This window comes from Schistocerca americana, chromosome 1 (genome assembly GCF_021461395.2).
Source record: "Schistocerca americana isolate TAMUIC-IGC-003095 chromosome 1, iqSchAmer2.1, whole genome shotgun sequence".
In the NCBI taxonomy this organism is placed as follows: Eukaryota; Metazoa; Arthropoda; class Insecta; order Orthoptera; family Acrididae; genus Schistocerca; species Schistocerca americana.
In genome coordinates this window covers 288631229-288650062 of record NC_060119.1, presented here as the reverse complement: position 1 = coordinate 288650062, position 18834 = coordinate 288631229, and the positions used below count along the sequence as shown (strand labels likewise).

General features: G+C 39.4%; 1 protein-coding gene across 1 annotated transcript in view; it reads left to right on the top strand.

The window, feature by feature from the left end:
• Positions 1 to 17868, top strand: part of LOC124594918 (estradiol 17-beta-dehydrogenase 2-like) — a 128186-nt gene extending 110318 nt beyond the window's left edge. The window contains exons 5-6 of the mRNA XM_047133410.1: positions 568 to 670; positions 17514 to 17868. Coding sequence (XP_046989366.1) covers positions 568 to 587 — 20 coding nt within the window. The 3' untranslated portion in view covers positions 588 to 670; positions 17514 to 17868. The remainder of the gene's footprint in view (positions 1 to 567; positions 671 to 17513) is intronic.
• Positions 17869 to 18834: the final 966 nt, after the last annotated feature.

The following is an 18834-nucleotide window of genomic DNA, read 5'->3' as shown; positions in this document are numbered from 1 at the left end:
AGATTTTATTATTATTGCTCGGTTAGTATGTAAAAACTAATGTGGTGGCTACTTTTCTCATCCACTGCTTCGTTCCTTTCTATTTATCTGTATTAATACAACCTAAATGCCTGAAGGAAGATCAACTCAGGCTATACTGTGAAAGCCGCGGAGAGTGGCCGCGCGGTTAGAGGCGCCATGTCACAGATTGCGCGGCCCGCCCCACCGCAGGTTCGAGCCCCCCCCCCCCCCCCCCCCCCCCTCGGGCATGGGTGTGTGTGTTGTTCTTAGCATAAGTTAGTTTAAGTAGTGTGTAAGTCTAGGGACCGATGACGTCAGCAGTTTCGTCCGTTAGGAACTCACACACATTTGGACATTTTACACTGTGAAATAAAAGATTCAATGCAGCTACAAAACGCAAACAACAAGAATGTAAATGCACCATGAAATCAAATTTTCATTATACAGTCACATACTGCATATTTTATGAAATGACGTCTTATTTTCCAGCATAGTTTTTCTCTTTTTTATGTTATTTTGGGATAGCCAGTACTTATTTTCATTTTCTAATATTTTGGTTTCTTGCAGAACTCCAATGGCTGACGTAGAGCGCTTGCAGGCGAAGTACTTTGAAAATACTGAGAAGACTCTGCCTGATGACGTTCGACAGGCGGCAAGAAAGAATTGTGAGGTAAACTGACCTGCATCTTGTGTAATGTAGTCTATCACCAGAAGTCTTAGAATCCTCACTGTTGTTCATTCAAAGACACGAAACGTGAAATTAATAACTTGTAGGCATCCTTTTCCTACTACTACAGTCTTTAACTTTTTCGCTAACATATGACACTGTGAACGCGGGATTTGTTTCCATTGTTTATATAACATGTTGAATAGAAACTGCTGCGATTATGAACGAACCGATACTCAGGCAATCAGGCTCATCCCCCAGGCAAGCGAAGCGGTTACTGAAACAATGGACTCGCTTTTGGAAGCGACCAGGGCTTAAATTTTCGAGTGGCTACCCAATTTCAGGTTTTCCGTTATCTACCTAAACCGCTTAAGGCAAATACCGTGATGGTTCTTTCGAAAAGGAGATACGCATTTTCCTACAGCATACTGGTACTTTATCACCACGATTTGGTGCTTTGTCTCAAATGACATCGCTATCACCGGGAAGTTTGTTCCTAATATTCCTTTTATGTTCTGTTGATCAGAGGTTGGGGCTTTCAGCGAACCCACATCATTTTCTTTTGTAGACGACAGGATTACACTGCTTCTAGGGAAAATTCTGCTTCTAGATCGTTATCGCATTGTGATCAGCATATTACTGTCTATTGCCTTTCCACAAATACCAACGTTTATTAAGTATTAGACAAAAACTCTGACATTCAGCATTACTTGAGCGTCAGACCTGCAGATGTCATTACTGCTGTCGGTCGTATAAACGACAACCGGTCTTCAGCGTTCAGATGGGCGCAAAAGCTGGACCTAAACTAAAGAACAAGACGTCGCAACTAGATTTAGTTTCTTAGCAGATGTCAGAAAGTCCCAAATTCAGCGGAAACTTCAGCGTATTAGAAAGCGGTGGAGACCTTAAGCCTAGCTTTGGATGATCACTTGAAATTGGCAACGCGAGCTGTGCTAGGAAATACTCACTCTCGTCTCTGCATCCTTCAGAAACTTCGGTAAATATTTCCGCACTGCTGCGATGTAATCTATGATGGAACAAACGGTGAAAACAAACGGTTAGAACTGTGAACAAATGTGTGTGCTACGTCTGCGACATCCATCAGTGCGGCGGTGTCAGCAGTAGGATGTCAATTTCACTCCGTGATATATTAAGCACATGATTTGTTTTTTCTTCTCTCTTCATTATTTACCTATTCCACCACGTTCGTCCTCCTACGCCATTGTTTTTTACGGCGTTCGTCACCATGGCCTCTGAACTGAACCAGTCTTACTGTAAATCATATGCATAATTCTGCTCTTCACAAACTAACATTGACTGTTATAACTACGCTGACGGAAAAAAATCTGAACACAAAAACTAATTAGTGTAGAGTTTCGAAATTTCGCAAACACAAATTTAAGTGATTAACATTGCAAGATTACAGGCTAATATAAGTGCGAGATAAGACAGAATGCTGAGTGCAAGTATGCAAACGTGCATGCATTGTATTGTACAGGTGCCATATTTCAGTTGTGGGACGGCGTTCCATGCCTGTTGCACTTCATAGACCAATACTGGGACTGTTAATGCTGTTTATGGATGACGCTCGAACTGTCGTCAGATGGTGTCCCATATGTCCTCGACTGGAGGCAGATCTCGAGATCGAGCAGGCCAAGGCAATATGTCGACAGTCTGCACGGTCTTGTTGGGTTACAACAGAGGTATGGCGGCAAGTGTTATCCTGTTGGAAAACACTCCTAGAATGTTGTTCACAAACGGCAGCACAAAGATCGAATCACCAGGCAGACGTACAGATTTGAACTCAGGATGCGTGAGATAACCATGAGAGTTCTCAGGCTGTCATACGAAATCACACCCCAGACCAAAGCTCCAGGTGTAGGTCCAGGTGTCTAGCACGCAGACAGGTTCGGTACAAGTCCTCAACTGGCCTCCTTCTAACCAACACACGGCCTTCACTGGCACCGAGGCAGAACCGTCTTTTATCAGAAAACACAGCTGACCTCCACCTTGCCCTCCAACAAGCTCCCGCTTGACACCACTGATGTCGCAAATGGAGGTGTTTCTGGAGTCAGTGGAATGCACACTACAGAGCGTCTGGTTCGGAGCTGTCCTCAAAGTAATCTTCGTTGCCTCACTGTGATACCAACTGCTGCTCAGATGTTTGCTGCAGATGCAATCTGACGTGCCAGAACAATACGCCGAACATGATGTTCTTCCCTCTCGGTAGTGCCACGTGGCCGTCCGGATCCCAGTCTTCTTGCGACCGTACGTTCTAGTGACCACCGTTGTCAACAATCATGTACTGTGGCTAAATTGCTGCCTTTCTGCACAGAAGGGTCATCCAATTTCTCGTAGCCCTATTACACGCCTCGTCCAAACTCAGTGAGGTGTTGATAAGGGCGTCTTCGTCACCTTAAAGGCATTCTTGACTAGCATCAATTCATCACGACCAATCTCAAAGATAACTAACGCTCATGACCGTTACAGCGTGTACTTAAAGGAAACCTGATTTGTATCCTCATAATGGCGCTAATAGCGATTGAGAGCGTTGCTTCCGTGTGTATGCAACGCGACTCCGGTGCAAGTGTACAGTAGAAGCACCGACATGTAGCCAAGGGGTTAATCTGGTATTCGTGTCTTTCCGGCGATCGTGTGTGGGAACGTGGACTATAGCGACGTTATTACGAAATATGTCCAGATAGGAAGAACGAGCTGTTATTCCTTTCTTGGCTGTCGAAGGGCACACACCGGTAGAAATCCAGTGGAGAATGAGGAATTTCTATAGGGCAGCATGTCTGTCGAAGGTCGCCGTTGTGGAAAACCGTGCCACCGGATGCTGAAACACGTATGTAACGTAGCAGCGATGGTGAGGCACGTTAAAATCTTTGACCAGAGAGCCTATTATCGTGGTTAGTCTGCGCTTGACCGCGCGAGTGTTGCGAGCAGTACGCGAGTAGTCGTCATGTAGAGCAGTACGCTAGTAGTCGTCGTGCAGTACAGTCTGTCGATAGCAGTAGCTCAGTTCAGTTGCGTCCAGCAGTACGCTAGTAGTAGTCGTGCAGTACAGTTGCGAGCAGTCTGTCAGTGGGCAGTCTGTGAGCAGGGCAGTATGTCCGTAGTAGCAGTCGAGTGCAGTTGTGTGTGTGAGGAGTCGGCGAGCGTCGACATGGCATTCTGGTCAAGAGGCTGAATGAGGTATATTGTTAATTAAGGTAATCATCAGATAATGTAAAGTTTATTTATTGTAATTAATTTTCAACAAGTGCCCCAATAATAATTTTGATTTCAAAGCAATTTTTACAAAAAAAAAATTATTTAATTGAACTAACGATTTCGTTCCACTTCCCTTAAAGAAAAGTTTCAGTTAAATTTCAAAAAAAAAAAATATATTATTTGCAATGCAGTTCCTCCATGCCGTGGGCAACAATAAGAGCAGAAATTTGACATGCAGTTATACTGAGGTAAGACTTTAATTCTGATTTTTTTGCACAGGGCCAAAGACCGATATTTCGGTTTAATTGAATTATCATTATCACTGAGATTTTCTTATCACTGAATTGACTTTCATTTTTTTTGTGAGGAACTTATACTTGGGTCAGATTGCGATTCTCACTTTTATTGTCATTGAATTTAATTGCTAGGGAGGTTACCCTTGGCTCCCATTTATTATCATATTTTTTATTTAAATATTTTTGTGGGGACAATATTGCTTCTTGGCTCCTATTCATTTTATATTTCTGTATTTTTAAATTTTTGTGGGGAGGTTACACTTGGCGACACCTAGTCCAGGATCGTATTTCGTTGAGAATCTTTTGAAAAACAGTCAGATATCTGCTCTTATTTGCTTAGATATAATTAGGATTTGGCGCTACGCTTTTACTAATCTTGTGACTTTCTTTCTACAGGACAACGGCAATTCGTTGCTCTATTGTATTTGTGTGTTGCTTTTGCATATGTGCTTAATTGTTTTGTGAATATTTGTGACTATTGCAAAAATGCCGCGAAAGACTGTGAATAGTGTGTCGCGAGGTATTATGAATGAAATAAACGACTCAAACAACTTTACCGATAGGACATGTGACACGCAGTGTAATGATGTCAATCCTGCGTTCACTAACAATCAGTGCATTCCAACCACTAATGATGACTTTTATCTTAATGATGAACAAACGAACTCAATTGTCTCTTCTGTTAATTTGACGACAATTGATGACGCGGGACGCTCCATTGTAATGAGCGCTACCCAGCTTAACACAACCGGTTTGGAAAATTCAAGTAGTATACAAACAGATTTTTCGAATGAAAATGGTCAGTGTAGTGAAAGTACGACGGATCCATTTAATTCAGAAATAATGACCGACAGTGTACATTCGACTGACAATCCTTTTTGTAAATTGCAGAATGACCAAATGGTCACACAAAGCGCGACAATTCCAGGTACATCATTAAACAGCATAGAGAATAGAAATGCTGACTTTGAGTCGAATCCAATTATGGCATTGTTGCGACAAATGAGTAAACAACTTGATGAAATTAATGAAGATTCCAAACAACAGAGTGAGAATCTCAAACAACTTAGTGAACAGGTCAGACAACAGAATGAAAGTTTCGACAACCATTATAAACAGCTTTGCGAAACGATTGATGAAAGTTTCAAACTGACGAACGAAAAGCAAGACAACCTTAACGAACAGAACAAACAAGTCAGTGAACAGATTACAGCTGTTAGCGTGCCCCGTCACGATAAGAAAGAACAATTACGTGAGGATACTAAGGCTTGTGCTAGTAACAGTAATGAAGAAGTTGGCACTGTTGCACAAGAATTAAGTAGCACACGTGTAGGCACAACAGAATCACATAAAGATGGCATTAATGCAGTCACTGTACAATGTTCAGCAAACGTAACACTGATACACGAAATTAATGCAGTCACTGAACAATGCCCTAAAAACGCAGTACAGATACACGACGAGTTTAATTTCGAGTCATTGGAAGTTTCACACACTCCGAATACGGAAGTTGACGAGAAATTTGCACGACAGATCAACCAAATTGACGAAAGTGTTACAGTAACAGAGTTGAAAACTATTTCAGTCACCAATACGTCACAGAATCCGCCACTTTGCGAACATTTGTCAGACTTACGCAGCGCGTATAATGTGAGCAATTTACAGAGACTACGAGAATTAAAATCCGAAAAGCTACGCGACTTAAAATCTGAAAAGCTACGCAACTTGAAATCCGAAATGACACAGACGAACAGATTCTCACACAAACCTGAACGTGGTTTCAAATTCAATGACGAGAACGTAGATTTCGAGCAATTTGCATTTGTAAGAAAATCTAAGGAATTTAATAATGGCAGAACACAGATACACGATTTGCACTGTATGCGACAATTTATTTTTTTGCTTTCACCGCTATTGCCTGTAATGCGGAAGCTGGCTTTGAACCCGATAAGACAATTTGCTATTGTACTTTCAACAGCATTACCTATTATGCAGAAACTGGAATTAGCAAGAATACAGCGATTTACTTTTGGAATTTTACCGCTATTGCTTGCAACGCAAAAGCTAAAATTTATTTGCAGTGCGTAAATGACCTCAGGGGATTCATTACGCTTTAATGAATATGTGCCGTAGCGAGCATAGGGCCCCGAGCTGGAGTAGTGCTGTTTCATCTTTAGTTTTCTGCACTGCTGCCTTTTCTTCTACTATCCTTTATATCTATCAAAATAGCTCTTTAACTATTGCTCTATCTAGAATTAAGAATATGTAATGAAAACCCGATAAGACAAATTTTTACGGAAAGTGACAACATTCTTTAGGCACTCCAAAACCAGCGTAATTTTAATTACAGATAAAATCGTAATCATCAGTATGTGTAAAATTATTAGTAACAGGAACCACATTTTTGTAACAATAGATGTTTTTTCACCACAATAGCATGAAAGTCAGCCGCTTAGCATACGTAACCAACAATGCAGTCTACAAGGTCAACCAAACTTTAATGTTTCGCCGCGTGCACGTATAGTCCAAGATTCAACAAATAGTAACGCACGGCAGCAAGGAAACAACTACGTACAGAGAAGACAGTATTTCAGTTCCTATCGCAATGCACCGTATAGGAATGACTTTCACGACAGACGTAAAAACAATGAGCATAATTACCAACATACGTTTAATAACAGTCGGTCTTACCAGCATCAAAGTAATCAACAAGAACATATTCTCATGAATGACCCCGACAGTAGGTATCATCCAGAGCGTAACACGTCTGGAAGAAGTAATAGAACGGTTCAAATAGTAGAAATGCCACAGAATCCTCCTAATAATAATAACACGTCAGATAGAATCTGACTAGATACTGTACAGATCGCATCTTCCAATAATACAAGCACTACTTCAGACACGCAAAATGTTGTTCACGAAAATGTAATTACTTTTGACGACATCAGAGACACTCTTTTGCAGGAAAGACCAGTTGTTCAGAAATCCATTTCACATCCTGTTATCGAAATTAAAATTGGTTCATCGAAATTTTCAGCAGTAATCGATTCCGGATCACCTATATCAGTAATAAATGAAGAAACTTTTAACGAGTGTAACAAAGAGAATACGTATCCGACATTACCATTAGGCAAAATGAAAGTAAAAGGAGCAGTATTGAGTAAAGGTGTAGACGTTAAATTACAGACGCATTTATCATTTTGTATTGCAGGTCATACTTTTCACTCTAATTTTTGGATTGTTCCTTTATTGACAACAGACGTAATTTTAGGTACGAATTTTCTGGTACAACACGACGCAGTTATTTATTTTCAGAATTCTTATTTAATGGTGAAGGATGAAAATATACAATTTGCTATAGAATTTCAGCACTCACTATCTGCGGAAGAGCAAACAATTAATCGCACAGAGGTCATTTCCGCGTCACATAACATAGACTGTAATCCCACATTGTTCACGGATACGTACGTACACAACTATAATACTCCAGACGAAGCTGACTACGACGTTATACAGATGATTTCTGATAAGGTTAAAGAAAGCAGTGCAACTACACACAACGAACTAACGCAATTACACGAAATTCTTTTACAGCAAGCTCCAGTTTCCGACAACATTCCTGGTACTATGTCCGGATTTATGTATGAATTTCAAGTTAAACAGCACGACACATTTAAAGCAAAGCATTATCCCATTCCGTATATTCATAGAGAACAGGTTAAAAAGGAATTGCAGGATATGCTTGACCAAGGAATTATAGAACCGGCAGTTAGTCCATACATAAACCCGCTACATATTGTTAAGAAAAAAGATGGCTCACTTCGCCTCGTACTTGATTCCGGTCACATTAATGACATTATTATTAATGAAACAGATCGACCACATACACTAGAGGAACTTTTACAGAAATTTCATGGTACAGCTATTTATTCCACATTAGATTTGAAATCGGGATTTTGGCAAATTCAACTTCATCCGAACTGCAGAAAATACACAGCTTTTCTCTGTTTTGGCGACTGTTATCAATTTTGCAAATTACCGTTCGGCTTAACTATTTCTTCTGCAGCTTTTATTCGCGGTTTGAACACAATACTTCCGACAGAACTTAAAGACAGAATTACGACGTACGTAGACGATATTCTTATTGCAGAAGCTAACTGGTCGGAACACAATATGATTCTTGAACAACTGTTACAAACTTTTCATGCACAAGGACTTACAGTTAATCTTAGTAAATCGCACTTTGGCAAAACTTCCATAAAATTTCTTGGACACGTAATTTCAGCAGAAGGCATTGCACCTGATCCGGAAAAACTTCAAGCTCTACGTGACATTACTGTTCCTACGACGAAGAAACAACTACGCAGTTTTTTGGGCTTAATTAATTTTTTTCGTAAATTTATTCATCACTCTGCTTTAGACACACCCAGATTATGCCAATTAACAGGTAAAAACACTATTTGGTCTTGGGATAAGCAAGCACACTCTGAATTCATGAACCTGAAACATGCTCTGTTGAATGCACCGCTTTTATCGCACCCAGATCTTACCAGAAATTTCTCCATTGCCACCGACAGTTCTAACACGGCTTTAGGCGTACATATTTTCCAGGCAATTGAAGAAGATGGCTCTACAGTAATTAAAAACATCGCATTTGCAAGTCGCATTTTGTCACCTGCTGAACGAAATTATTCTGTTGCAGAACTTGAAACATTATGTGTTGTATGGGCTTTTACGAGATTTCGGCACTTTCTTTATGGCAGACATACCACCGTTTACACAGACCACAGAGCGATACAATTTTTACTTTCGGCCAAATTCACTCACGACAGATTAAGCAGATGGAAACTTTATTTACAGGAATTTAATTTTACAATAGTTCACATTCCCGGCACACAAAATGTTATAGCAGACGCACTATCCCGTTCTCTGAGCAACAATCAGCAAGACGTAGCAACCAACTTCTGCAAAACAAATTTCAGTGTCATGTACATTCAGCAAGTTGCATTTGAAAACTTTATTTCATCGTCATTACAGGACATAGCACAAGAGCAAAATAAAGACAATGTGTGGAAAGAAATTAAACACCTTTGACAAGATAGGAATAATGTTACGATTAGAAACCATTACACTGTACGCAATGACATTTTGTTTCGCCGCTCTCATCCTGACAGCAACAATTGGTTATTATGCATTCCTGACGAACTGGTTAACAAATTAATCTGGTACACTCATTTAAGTTACGCACATTACGGAGCAAGAAAATGTTTTCTTATACTGAGACAGAACTGTTATTTTACCAATATGGAGAAACGTATACGACGAGTTTTAGCGTCTTGTAAAATTTGCCAGAAAGCTAAATCAGACACCACTTCACATATTCCTCCATTATATCCCATTATACCTGTTAAATTAAGACATATGGCCGCAGTAGACATTTTTGGTCCGATTCCGAGAACTAACAGAGGTTTTTGCTACATCTTTGTCGCTGTTGAGCTCACTTCAAAATTCGTTACTTTCACTCGATTACGCAAAGCTACTGCTAAAACTGTTTCGAAAGCATTTGTAAAACATTTTCTATTTCATGTAGGGCATGTGATGAGAGTAATTTCTGACAATGGATCTCAATTTCGTAGTGCCATATGGACACGCATGTTACGAGCTAGAAACATTTCTCCGATCTATATATCCAAGTACCATGCTTCTTCGAACCCCTGTGAAAGATTAATGAAAGAAATTGGTAAGCTGTGCCGAATATACTGCCACAAAAGACATATTGATTGGGATACACACATACTCTCATTCCAAGATGTAATTAATTCCATTCCAAATGAATCCACTATGCTATCTCCGTCTGTTATATTGAAAAACGTTGAACCACCAAACAAAATTAAAGAATTAGTAAACTTCCCTAAATGTCGTCGACTAAGACACCACGAAATAATTGACATTGCGCTGAACAACATCAAACGTGCCGCAGAGCGCCGGAGAAGACAGCAAAAACAGGTTTGTACACGCCGCGACTTTCACGTTGGACAGAAAATATTAGTACGTACACACTATTTATCCAGTAAATTAAAAGGTAAGTGCAGTAAATTTGAACTTCTATACGCAGGTCCATATCGGATTCGCAGCATCCCTCACCCCAATGTTGTACACGTCGAAACTTTGAGAACCAGAAAATCGAAAGGCAACCACCACTGGTCAAATATTAAACCCTTTATTGAATGAAGACACTGTATGATTCAACACACTATGATGCCATTTACTAATGCAATTATATTCACCTGACTAATTACTGATGATTATCGTATTTTTTCTTGGCAAGTGCCCGGCAAGGTAAGGTTAGCAGGTCGCTTTTCTTGTCATTACACATCAGACCGTGCACATTTTCCATTTTTTTTTTTTGTGTATATGATTGTACTCCAGTTTTGTTTGTATGCACTGTGAAATAGTTAAGATATAACACACCAGTTGACTTTGACAATTTTTTTGCCATATGATATCTCAACATCGTGACTGTTTTACATTTTCTTTTGCTGCTGCATTGTGATATTCTCTGTACATTTTGGCTTTGAACACTGTCAATGTCTTTGACATATTACGTTTTCTGTCATGTTATGCTGTATGGTTAATTATGTTACCATAAACCAGTCATTATCTAGTGGGTATATGATTTAAATGCAAGACATTAATCTCTGTCCATCAATTTCAGAAAGAAATGATGCGTGTAAGATATAAATTCAACAGAAATGGGAATTTCACCTACGGAATAAACGAAAGAAGATGCAATAACTTTATGAGGAAGAGTAAATGGATCAGGATTAACAAGCATTAACAAGAATATACTATACTCATCGTAGAATAGCAGTCTTAACTAATTTTTTCTTTCAGAATACAAGGTGATTGATGCAGGCTGTCAGACAGAACTACACATCTTAGTTTTAGTGATGAAATATGCTAGAGATAAGGAATAGTTATGTAATGAGTAATGAAGTGATTTTTTTGCAGATGATAATGAATGCTGATGAATAATGATGAAGAATATCCTATTATGAATAATGAAGTTTTTCTTTACAGGTGATGATAATAATGAAGTTATGATAATGTGGATAATGAAGTGATTGATAATGAAGTTTTTTCTTTACAGATGAGGATAATGTTGAAGTTATGTATTTAGGCTATGTAGTTGTTTAAGTATTTGTTGCAGTTTGTTTTGACAGCAGGTGTTATATTGCATAGTAGGATGACGGAAAGTTTTGGAAAGGACAGCTATGGAACACATTTTTATACACATTTCACTACCTGTTAATTCGAAGTTCACTACTTTTCAGCATAGTATGTGTTTCTTCTTTCAGGTCAATAATCCATTTTGTATTTTTTTTTTCAGGAGAAGCTTTTCATGATACTTACTAAACCTGTTACTTATTATACCTGTTCTAGTACTTGCATTTTTATTTTATTTTTTACCCATTTGTGTCTATCATTTATAAATGTGATCACATATACTGCCTTGTTACATAACCTTGCTACAGCTGACTCATGACGAATGACGTTACCTATCCTCATTTGCAGCAATAGGTCAAAAGCAAATAGTGTTATGCCTCAGCAATTAATTATCGATCCCAACGCAATGCATTGCTAAAAGAGGTATTACCAGTCCCACATAATGTCACTAGTTTATGATAATTTTGAGTAATGCTGATCAACTCTGAATAGTATGTCACTTCAGTAATGACTTCTTAAAAATAAAAAAAAAATATATATAAAATAATGCTTTGTAACTGGCCAAGGACTGCCACTGTTTATTGTAATGAGACTACTTATAATGCCCATGATTATTAATGCTATGACTATAATTAACTGATTTTAATAATGACTTTGTAATGATCTGAATAATACTGAATGATGAACAATGTTTTATTCTATTCAATATTTGCTGGCCACTGAGTGCCAATAATTAATGTCACTCAATGAATTGTTATTAATTATGCCATTAATTAGCTCTTGTTTTCAATGTTGATACTTTGTAACTGGAAAAGAATGTGATTGTTTAATAATGCTTTGTAATTAGGAAAATGCTAATGATTCTTACTATATTGAAATGACAACTGATTAATTAACTATGCCATACTTTGCAACTGGAAAGGAATGTGATTGTTTAATAATGCTTTGTAATTAGGAAAAAGCTAATGATTCTTACTATATTGAAATGACAAATGATTAATTAACTATGCCATACTTTGTAACTGGAAAGGAATGTGCTTGTTTAATAATGCTTGTAATTAGGAGAAGGCTAATGATTAATACTATATTGGAATGACAAATGATTAATTAACTATGCTATACTTTGTAACTGGAAAAGAATGCGATTATTTAATACTGCTTTGTAACTAGGAAAAGAAGGCTACTGATTCTATGTAAAACAATTAATGAACATTTTCCTGTAATACTACATACATGGTACAGAAATGTTCAATAACTGGGCTATGAATGCCGCAAACTACTAATGAAGAATGGTATGTGACTTAATGTCCTTCACCTTATGAGCTAACTGCCCTGAATTACTGCAATGTCCATTTGTCCTGTCTATCCTAGTGATCATGGAGCACTATCTTTGGTTTTGCACTAATTCTACGTTGGTGTGCCTTGTAAGAGCGTGGTGATGACACGACATGCTGTCCACCACCGTGAGCGATGAAGACGTTATTATTATGGTCCCACTGTTTGGTGTACCTAGTGTACTGCCAAAATGAGAACATGGAACATTACTACGACAGTTCAGTGTCTTGGCTACACTGATAATTTCTGATGGGAAAAGAACTTCAAATTGTGTCACTTGGTGTTGTACTTCTGTGGAAAGATATGGACTTTCAGAACAGCTGTGTGCAATCTAAAGTGCTACAACCATGATGCAATCCTTCCCTTTCCTATCCTAATTCTTGTCACATAGTGAAGATCATTTTTTTGCTAACATCATTTATGTTCATGGGTTATACATTTTTTTCGATTCGCTGAACTCCAGTGCGAGTACACTTATGGCACTTGTCGATATGATTTTTTGCCATTATGTTTATTTGTTGTGAAAATGCTAAAGACATTTTTTTGAATTGTTCTGAAGTACAGTATATGTACACTCTTGTCTTTTATATTGTATATACATTTTTATTTTGATGATATGTTCTGAACTACAGTGCATGTGCACTTATGTTAGGTGTTAATATGTTTTCTACTGAACTTCAGTGCCTGTGCACTTTTCTCATTTTTCAATATGATTTGTACTCATTCTGTATGTTCAATACTACAGTGCATATGCACTTATGTCATTTGTTACTCATTGTATATACATTTCGTCATTTGCTGATATGTTCTCAACTCCAGTGCAAGTACACTCATGTCACTTATCAACATGATTTTCTGCCATTCTGTTTATTTGTTCTGAAAATGCTAAAGAATTTTTTCAGTGCGTGTGCACTTTGTTATCTGTCAAATAATTCGTATATACAGTTTTCTGATTTGCTACTATGTTTTGTACTCACATTTTGTCTTTGTCTTATATATTTTGTACTCGGTGCGTGTGCACCACATTTAATATATGTACTACATTTGAATATTCTGTAAATTGTAAAAATTTCTTGCGATGGCAAGTCCAAATGACTCACCATCGCTGCCAAATTTTTGCCCCCCCCCCCCCCCCAGTGGAGGGTTATGAAACACGTATGTAACGTAGCAGCGATGGTGAGGCACGTTAAAATCTTTGACCAGAGAGCCTATTATCGTGGTTAGTCTGCGCTTGACCGCGCGAGTGTTGCGAGCAGTACGCGAGTAGTCGTCATGTAGAGCAGTACGCTAGTAGTCGTCGTGCAGTACAGTCTGTCGATAGCAGTAGCTCAGTTCAGTTGCGTCCAGCAGTACGCTAGTAGTAGTCGTGCAGTACAGTTGCGAGCAGTCTGTCAGTGGGCAGTCTGTGAGCAGGGCAGTATGTCCGTAGTAGCAGTCGAGTGCAGTTGTGTGTGTGAGGAGTCGGCGAGCGTCGACATGGCATTCTGGTCAAGAGGCTGAATGAGGTATATTGTTAATTAAGGTAATCATCAGATAATGTAAAGTTTATTTATTGTAATTAATTTTCAACAAGTGCCCCAATAATAATTTTGATTTCAAAGCAATTTTTACAAAAAAAATTTATTTAATTGAACTAACGATTTCGTTCCACTTCCCTTAAAGAAAAGTTTCAGTTAAATTTCAAAAAAATATATATATTATTTGCAATGCAGTTCCTCCAAGCCGTGGGCAACAATAAGAGCAGAAATTTGACATGCAGTTATACTGAGGTAAGACTTTAATTCTGATTTTTTTGCACAGGGCCAAAGGCCGATATTTCGCTTTAATTGAATTATCATTATCACTGAGATTTTCTTAGCACTGAATTGACTTTCATTTTTTTTGTGAGGAACTTATACTTGGGTCAGATTGCGATTCTCACTTTTATTGTCATTGAATTTAATTGCTAGGGAGGTTACCCTTGGCTCCCATTTATTATTATATTTTTTATTTAAATATTTTTGTGGGGACAATATTGCTTCTTGGCTCCTATTCATTTTATATTTCTGTCTTTTTAAATTTTTGTGGGGAGGTTACAATGCTTTCCTTTGATATAATTATTACGTTCTTCTTGAAGTCTGAGGGTGTTTTGGAGTCCTGTGTATCTTGCATACCAAATGGAATATTTTGCCGTAGTTGGCTGTCTCAAGGATCTCAATAATTCTGAGGGAATGTCGTTTTCTCCCGGTGTCTTGTTTCGACTTCTGTCTTTCAGCACTGTGTGAAATTCTTCCACATATCGCAAATGTCGTAACGCAGAAGTTAATGCCAATTCATGTGGGAGACACACGTGCACCCGCCCTGTATTTCTGATGAGCCCGCGCCACTATCACATCTCCGGTCCCTTAAAAAAAAAACCTTGAAGGGTCGACGGTTCCTATGGGACGAGGGTGTGCAGCAGGCAGTTCTTCATGCGGCATGACGTAGTGTTTTAGCAAACGGGTATCTTCATCGTTGTGCGTCAGTGGGATGATTGCTTCAGTGCTCACGGCGATTTTGCCTCTTTGACATACCGATGCTGGACTGTACGGCCTTCGAAGGGGAACTTATTGATCGCACCTTATAGTGGCAGAGTTTGGCTATTTTAATAACAAAAAAACCGGAAGATGGCAGCCTGGCAATAGCAAGAAATCGTTTCTGAAAAAGTAATTTGTTAACATCATAAATAGACTTCATATACAGGAAATTGCTGGGTGTTGTGTTGTCCTCGTCACCATCTCTTCATCATCGACTCGTAAATCGTCGAAGTGACGTCAAAGACAAAGGCTTGCACGAGGCTAAACTCCCAGAAAGACGATTTCCAACAAGATTTTCCATACGCACATTTCGTTTTTTATTCAGTGTGTGTAGCCTTGTACGGAAGCGAAACGTAGACTACGAAGATATCAGTCAAGAAGAGAATAGCAGATTATGAAATGTGATGGTATGGAAGAAAGATAGATGGGTACTAAACTGCAATAGGGAGAAAAGACATGAAAGAATCTTCTGTTTGATAACGATGGGAGGTGTGGCGGGGGGGGGGGGGGGGGGGGGGATGGGAGGGTTAAAATTGTAGAGGGAGAAGAAGTTATGACTACATTAAACAGGATCATTGAAAAGGCAGGGCCGGACGTTCAGTTCCTTGATGTCCAGGGCATTTCAGGAAAGTGGTCTCCAGAGGAGTCCGGTGTTCGACATTGGTATCGTAGCACTGTAAGTCATATGAGGCACTTTAAGGGGTGGGCCACCGACACGATGCCAGGTATCTTTCCTGAAAACACTCAGTTCGTCTCAAACAATGAAAACGATCTTTTGACTGAATAACTTCAAATGGACTGTATAATGTGACTTGGAGTGGAAAAATTTAACACCAGTCTCATTGTAGCAAAGTAGTCTGTAGTTCTGATGAATGTCATCGTTTAGTTCAGTGTTGATCGATTGTAAAAGCACCAATGGCTCTAGGAGATCAGATAATAATTCTTGTGTAACATGGCGCACGTATTTAAAGTTTCTCGATGTAATACGGATAGCAAAAACTATGTAATGGTTTTATGAATTCATCATTTGTATTAAATTTACGACTAAAATATGCGATGTACAATCTACATTGGATAACAGGCTGGAAGACTAGTTCGGAATAAGTACATAAATAAATAACGTACTGCATGACAATTTCGACACCTACCCTCCTTTTGGCGGAGATGTGCTGACGATGAAAATTTCCTCCAGCATCAGGATTCAAAATGGTCAGCTCTTTGTGGACAGTCACAACACAAGCATGCGTTAACGACCGGCGACTTGTAAGAATTTTAGGTAGGTAATTTTGGCGCCAGGATCTATATCTTACGGCCAAATGTCTCCAAACCCTTTGCTGAATATGCTTTGGGTGACGTCAGGTTGAGGGAACCTGATTAGTAATTACAGAAACAATATGCATCGCAGACGTGTCTGCCTTGCGAAATGAGTCAACGAAGATCCGAGAGGGACTAGGAACCCATAGAATCGAGTATTCCATCCGAGAGAGTTCGAAGAAATTACTTGCCAGCGATTAGATGTGACCATAAAAAGTTTGGAAATAACTAAACTACATCGTCATCTGAGTGTTACTGTTGTTGTGATCTGTACTCTGAAGATTGGTTTTATGCAGCTCTCAATGTTAATCTACCCCGTGCAAGCCTCTTCATTTATGCATAATTACTGCAACCTACTGACAGGGATCACCTCTCGTGCTAGTGGTACTATTACTGGCAGTAATTCTCCTTTTGTAGAGGTCGCTTCTCTACAGTGTCTCATGGAGTGAAGGCATTAGCATTCCTGATTACGATTTGTCTGTCAATAGAGGCATTACGCTCTGCGACTACTTTGGAGCTATTGGGCAGGAGATTCGACTATATACCATACCATCATGAATTTCAGTCTTTTGCTTGTCAGCGCAAACTCATCACATGATCTTCGCTTAATACATACGAAACGCTCATACTACCCAAAGGAAAGAAGACACCCGAGTGCACCAAGACCAACAAATCGTTTCCAATTAGGCAGGTAAACCTACTTTTGGCGGTAGACCAACCAACAATACCAAATGATCAAAATGTTTGCGCAATGTTAAAGTTGTGTGACGCTCGGGACTTAATCCTGGAACCTCCGCTTTAGCATGTCCTACGCGTCGGCTAGAAAAATTATACCTATCTTTCTGCAGCTGTACATTTTTCACTGTTTTAATCTGAAAACTAATGCATTGTCTCTCCTACCAGGTACTTCTCAGAGGGTCCAAGTGATTCGCCTCGAAAAACATCTCAGAGGTCATTGACGATATGGTGTCAGCCTGTGTCGGCCGTGATGTACAGGTTTGTGCTTGAGAAAATCGGCATTCTCAAAATCCTTTCCAGTGGAGCTAAAGGGAATGCACAGGCCAATGACAAACACTTTTCCAGCACAGCTATCTGTATTAAAACTCATGACTCTCGGAAGACAAAATTAGCATCAAACTAATATGTTTGGTCTTAACTGCTGTGGTCATTGTTTCGAAGTACTGTATTTCCAGACGTTGTATTTAATATATGTTCATAACCGGCTGTGTTTTTCTGGTTGTTTCTTCTTGTTTTCTAGCTAGCTATTTCACTATCGATTGTGACCTTGTGATAATGTGTAAAAATTACCTAGTACAGTGGTTCCCATACTGCGCATCCCGGGCCGTGCTACACAGTCACCGCATTAATATTGCAGTATAAAACATCTTCTGTTACTGTAATCATGCTGAATAAAAAAAAATTCGTTGACTTATCTTCACGACCTGTTGTACGGAAAGGAACATGCTGTTCTGATCGACATAATAGCGAATACATGTCGCAGAAAGTTACATTACTCTTGAAGAGGAAATGAATGAATGTTTATTTGGTGAGTAATATGGCTGTGTGGATGTGCTGTAAGGGTGCCGCAGATGAGAACCAGAGGGCCCCTGCCATGAAATTAAATGGTACGTGAGACTATCATGCCTGGTTTTCAGACAGTATAGTGGGTGAGAATCAAGTTGTTATCCCACCACTATCCGTGACGTCTCCAGACAAGTCTTCACTGGTCATCGAGGCCTGGAATCTCATTGACTGTAATGGAGTTGTCTTCAGTGATGAGTCCAGCTTCCAGGTGAATCCTGATGACCAACAAATACATGTCTGTAAATGCTCTGTGCAGTGATGGAGTACCAACTTCATTGGCACCCGTTACGTGGCCTGACAACCAGGAGTAATGGTCTGGGATGTCATTCCATTTCGTAGCAGGACTCCTTTGGTTGTCATCCGCCCCACTCTTAAGCACAGCGGTACTTCGACGATATTCTACTCCCCGTTTTGTTGTCCTACGTGGCAAGCCCAACCTGGACTTATACTTCAGAGCCGGCAAATGACCGAGCGGTTCTAGGCGCTACGGTCTGGAACCGCGCGACCGCTAAGGTAGCAGGTTCGAATCCTGCCTCAGGCATGGATGTGTGTTATGTCCTTAGGTTAGTGAGGGGACTGATTAGGTTAGTCTAGGGTTAGTTCTAGGGGACTGATGACCTCAGAAGTTAAGTCCCATAGT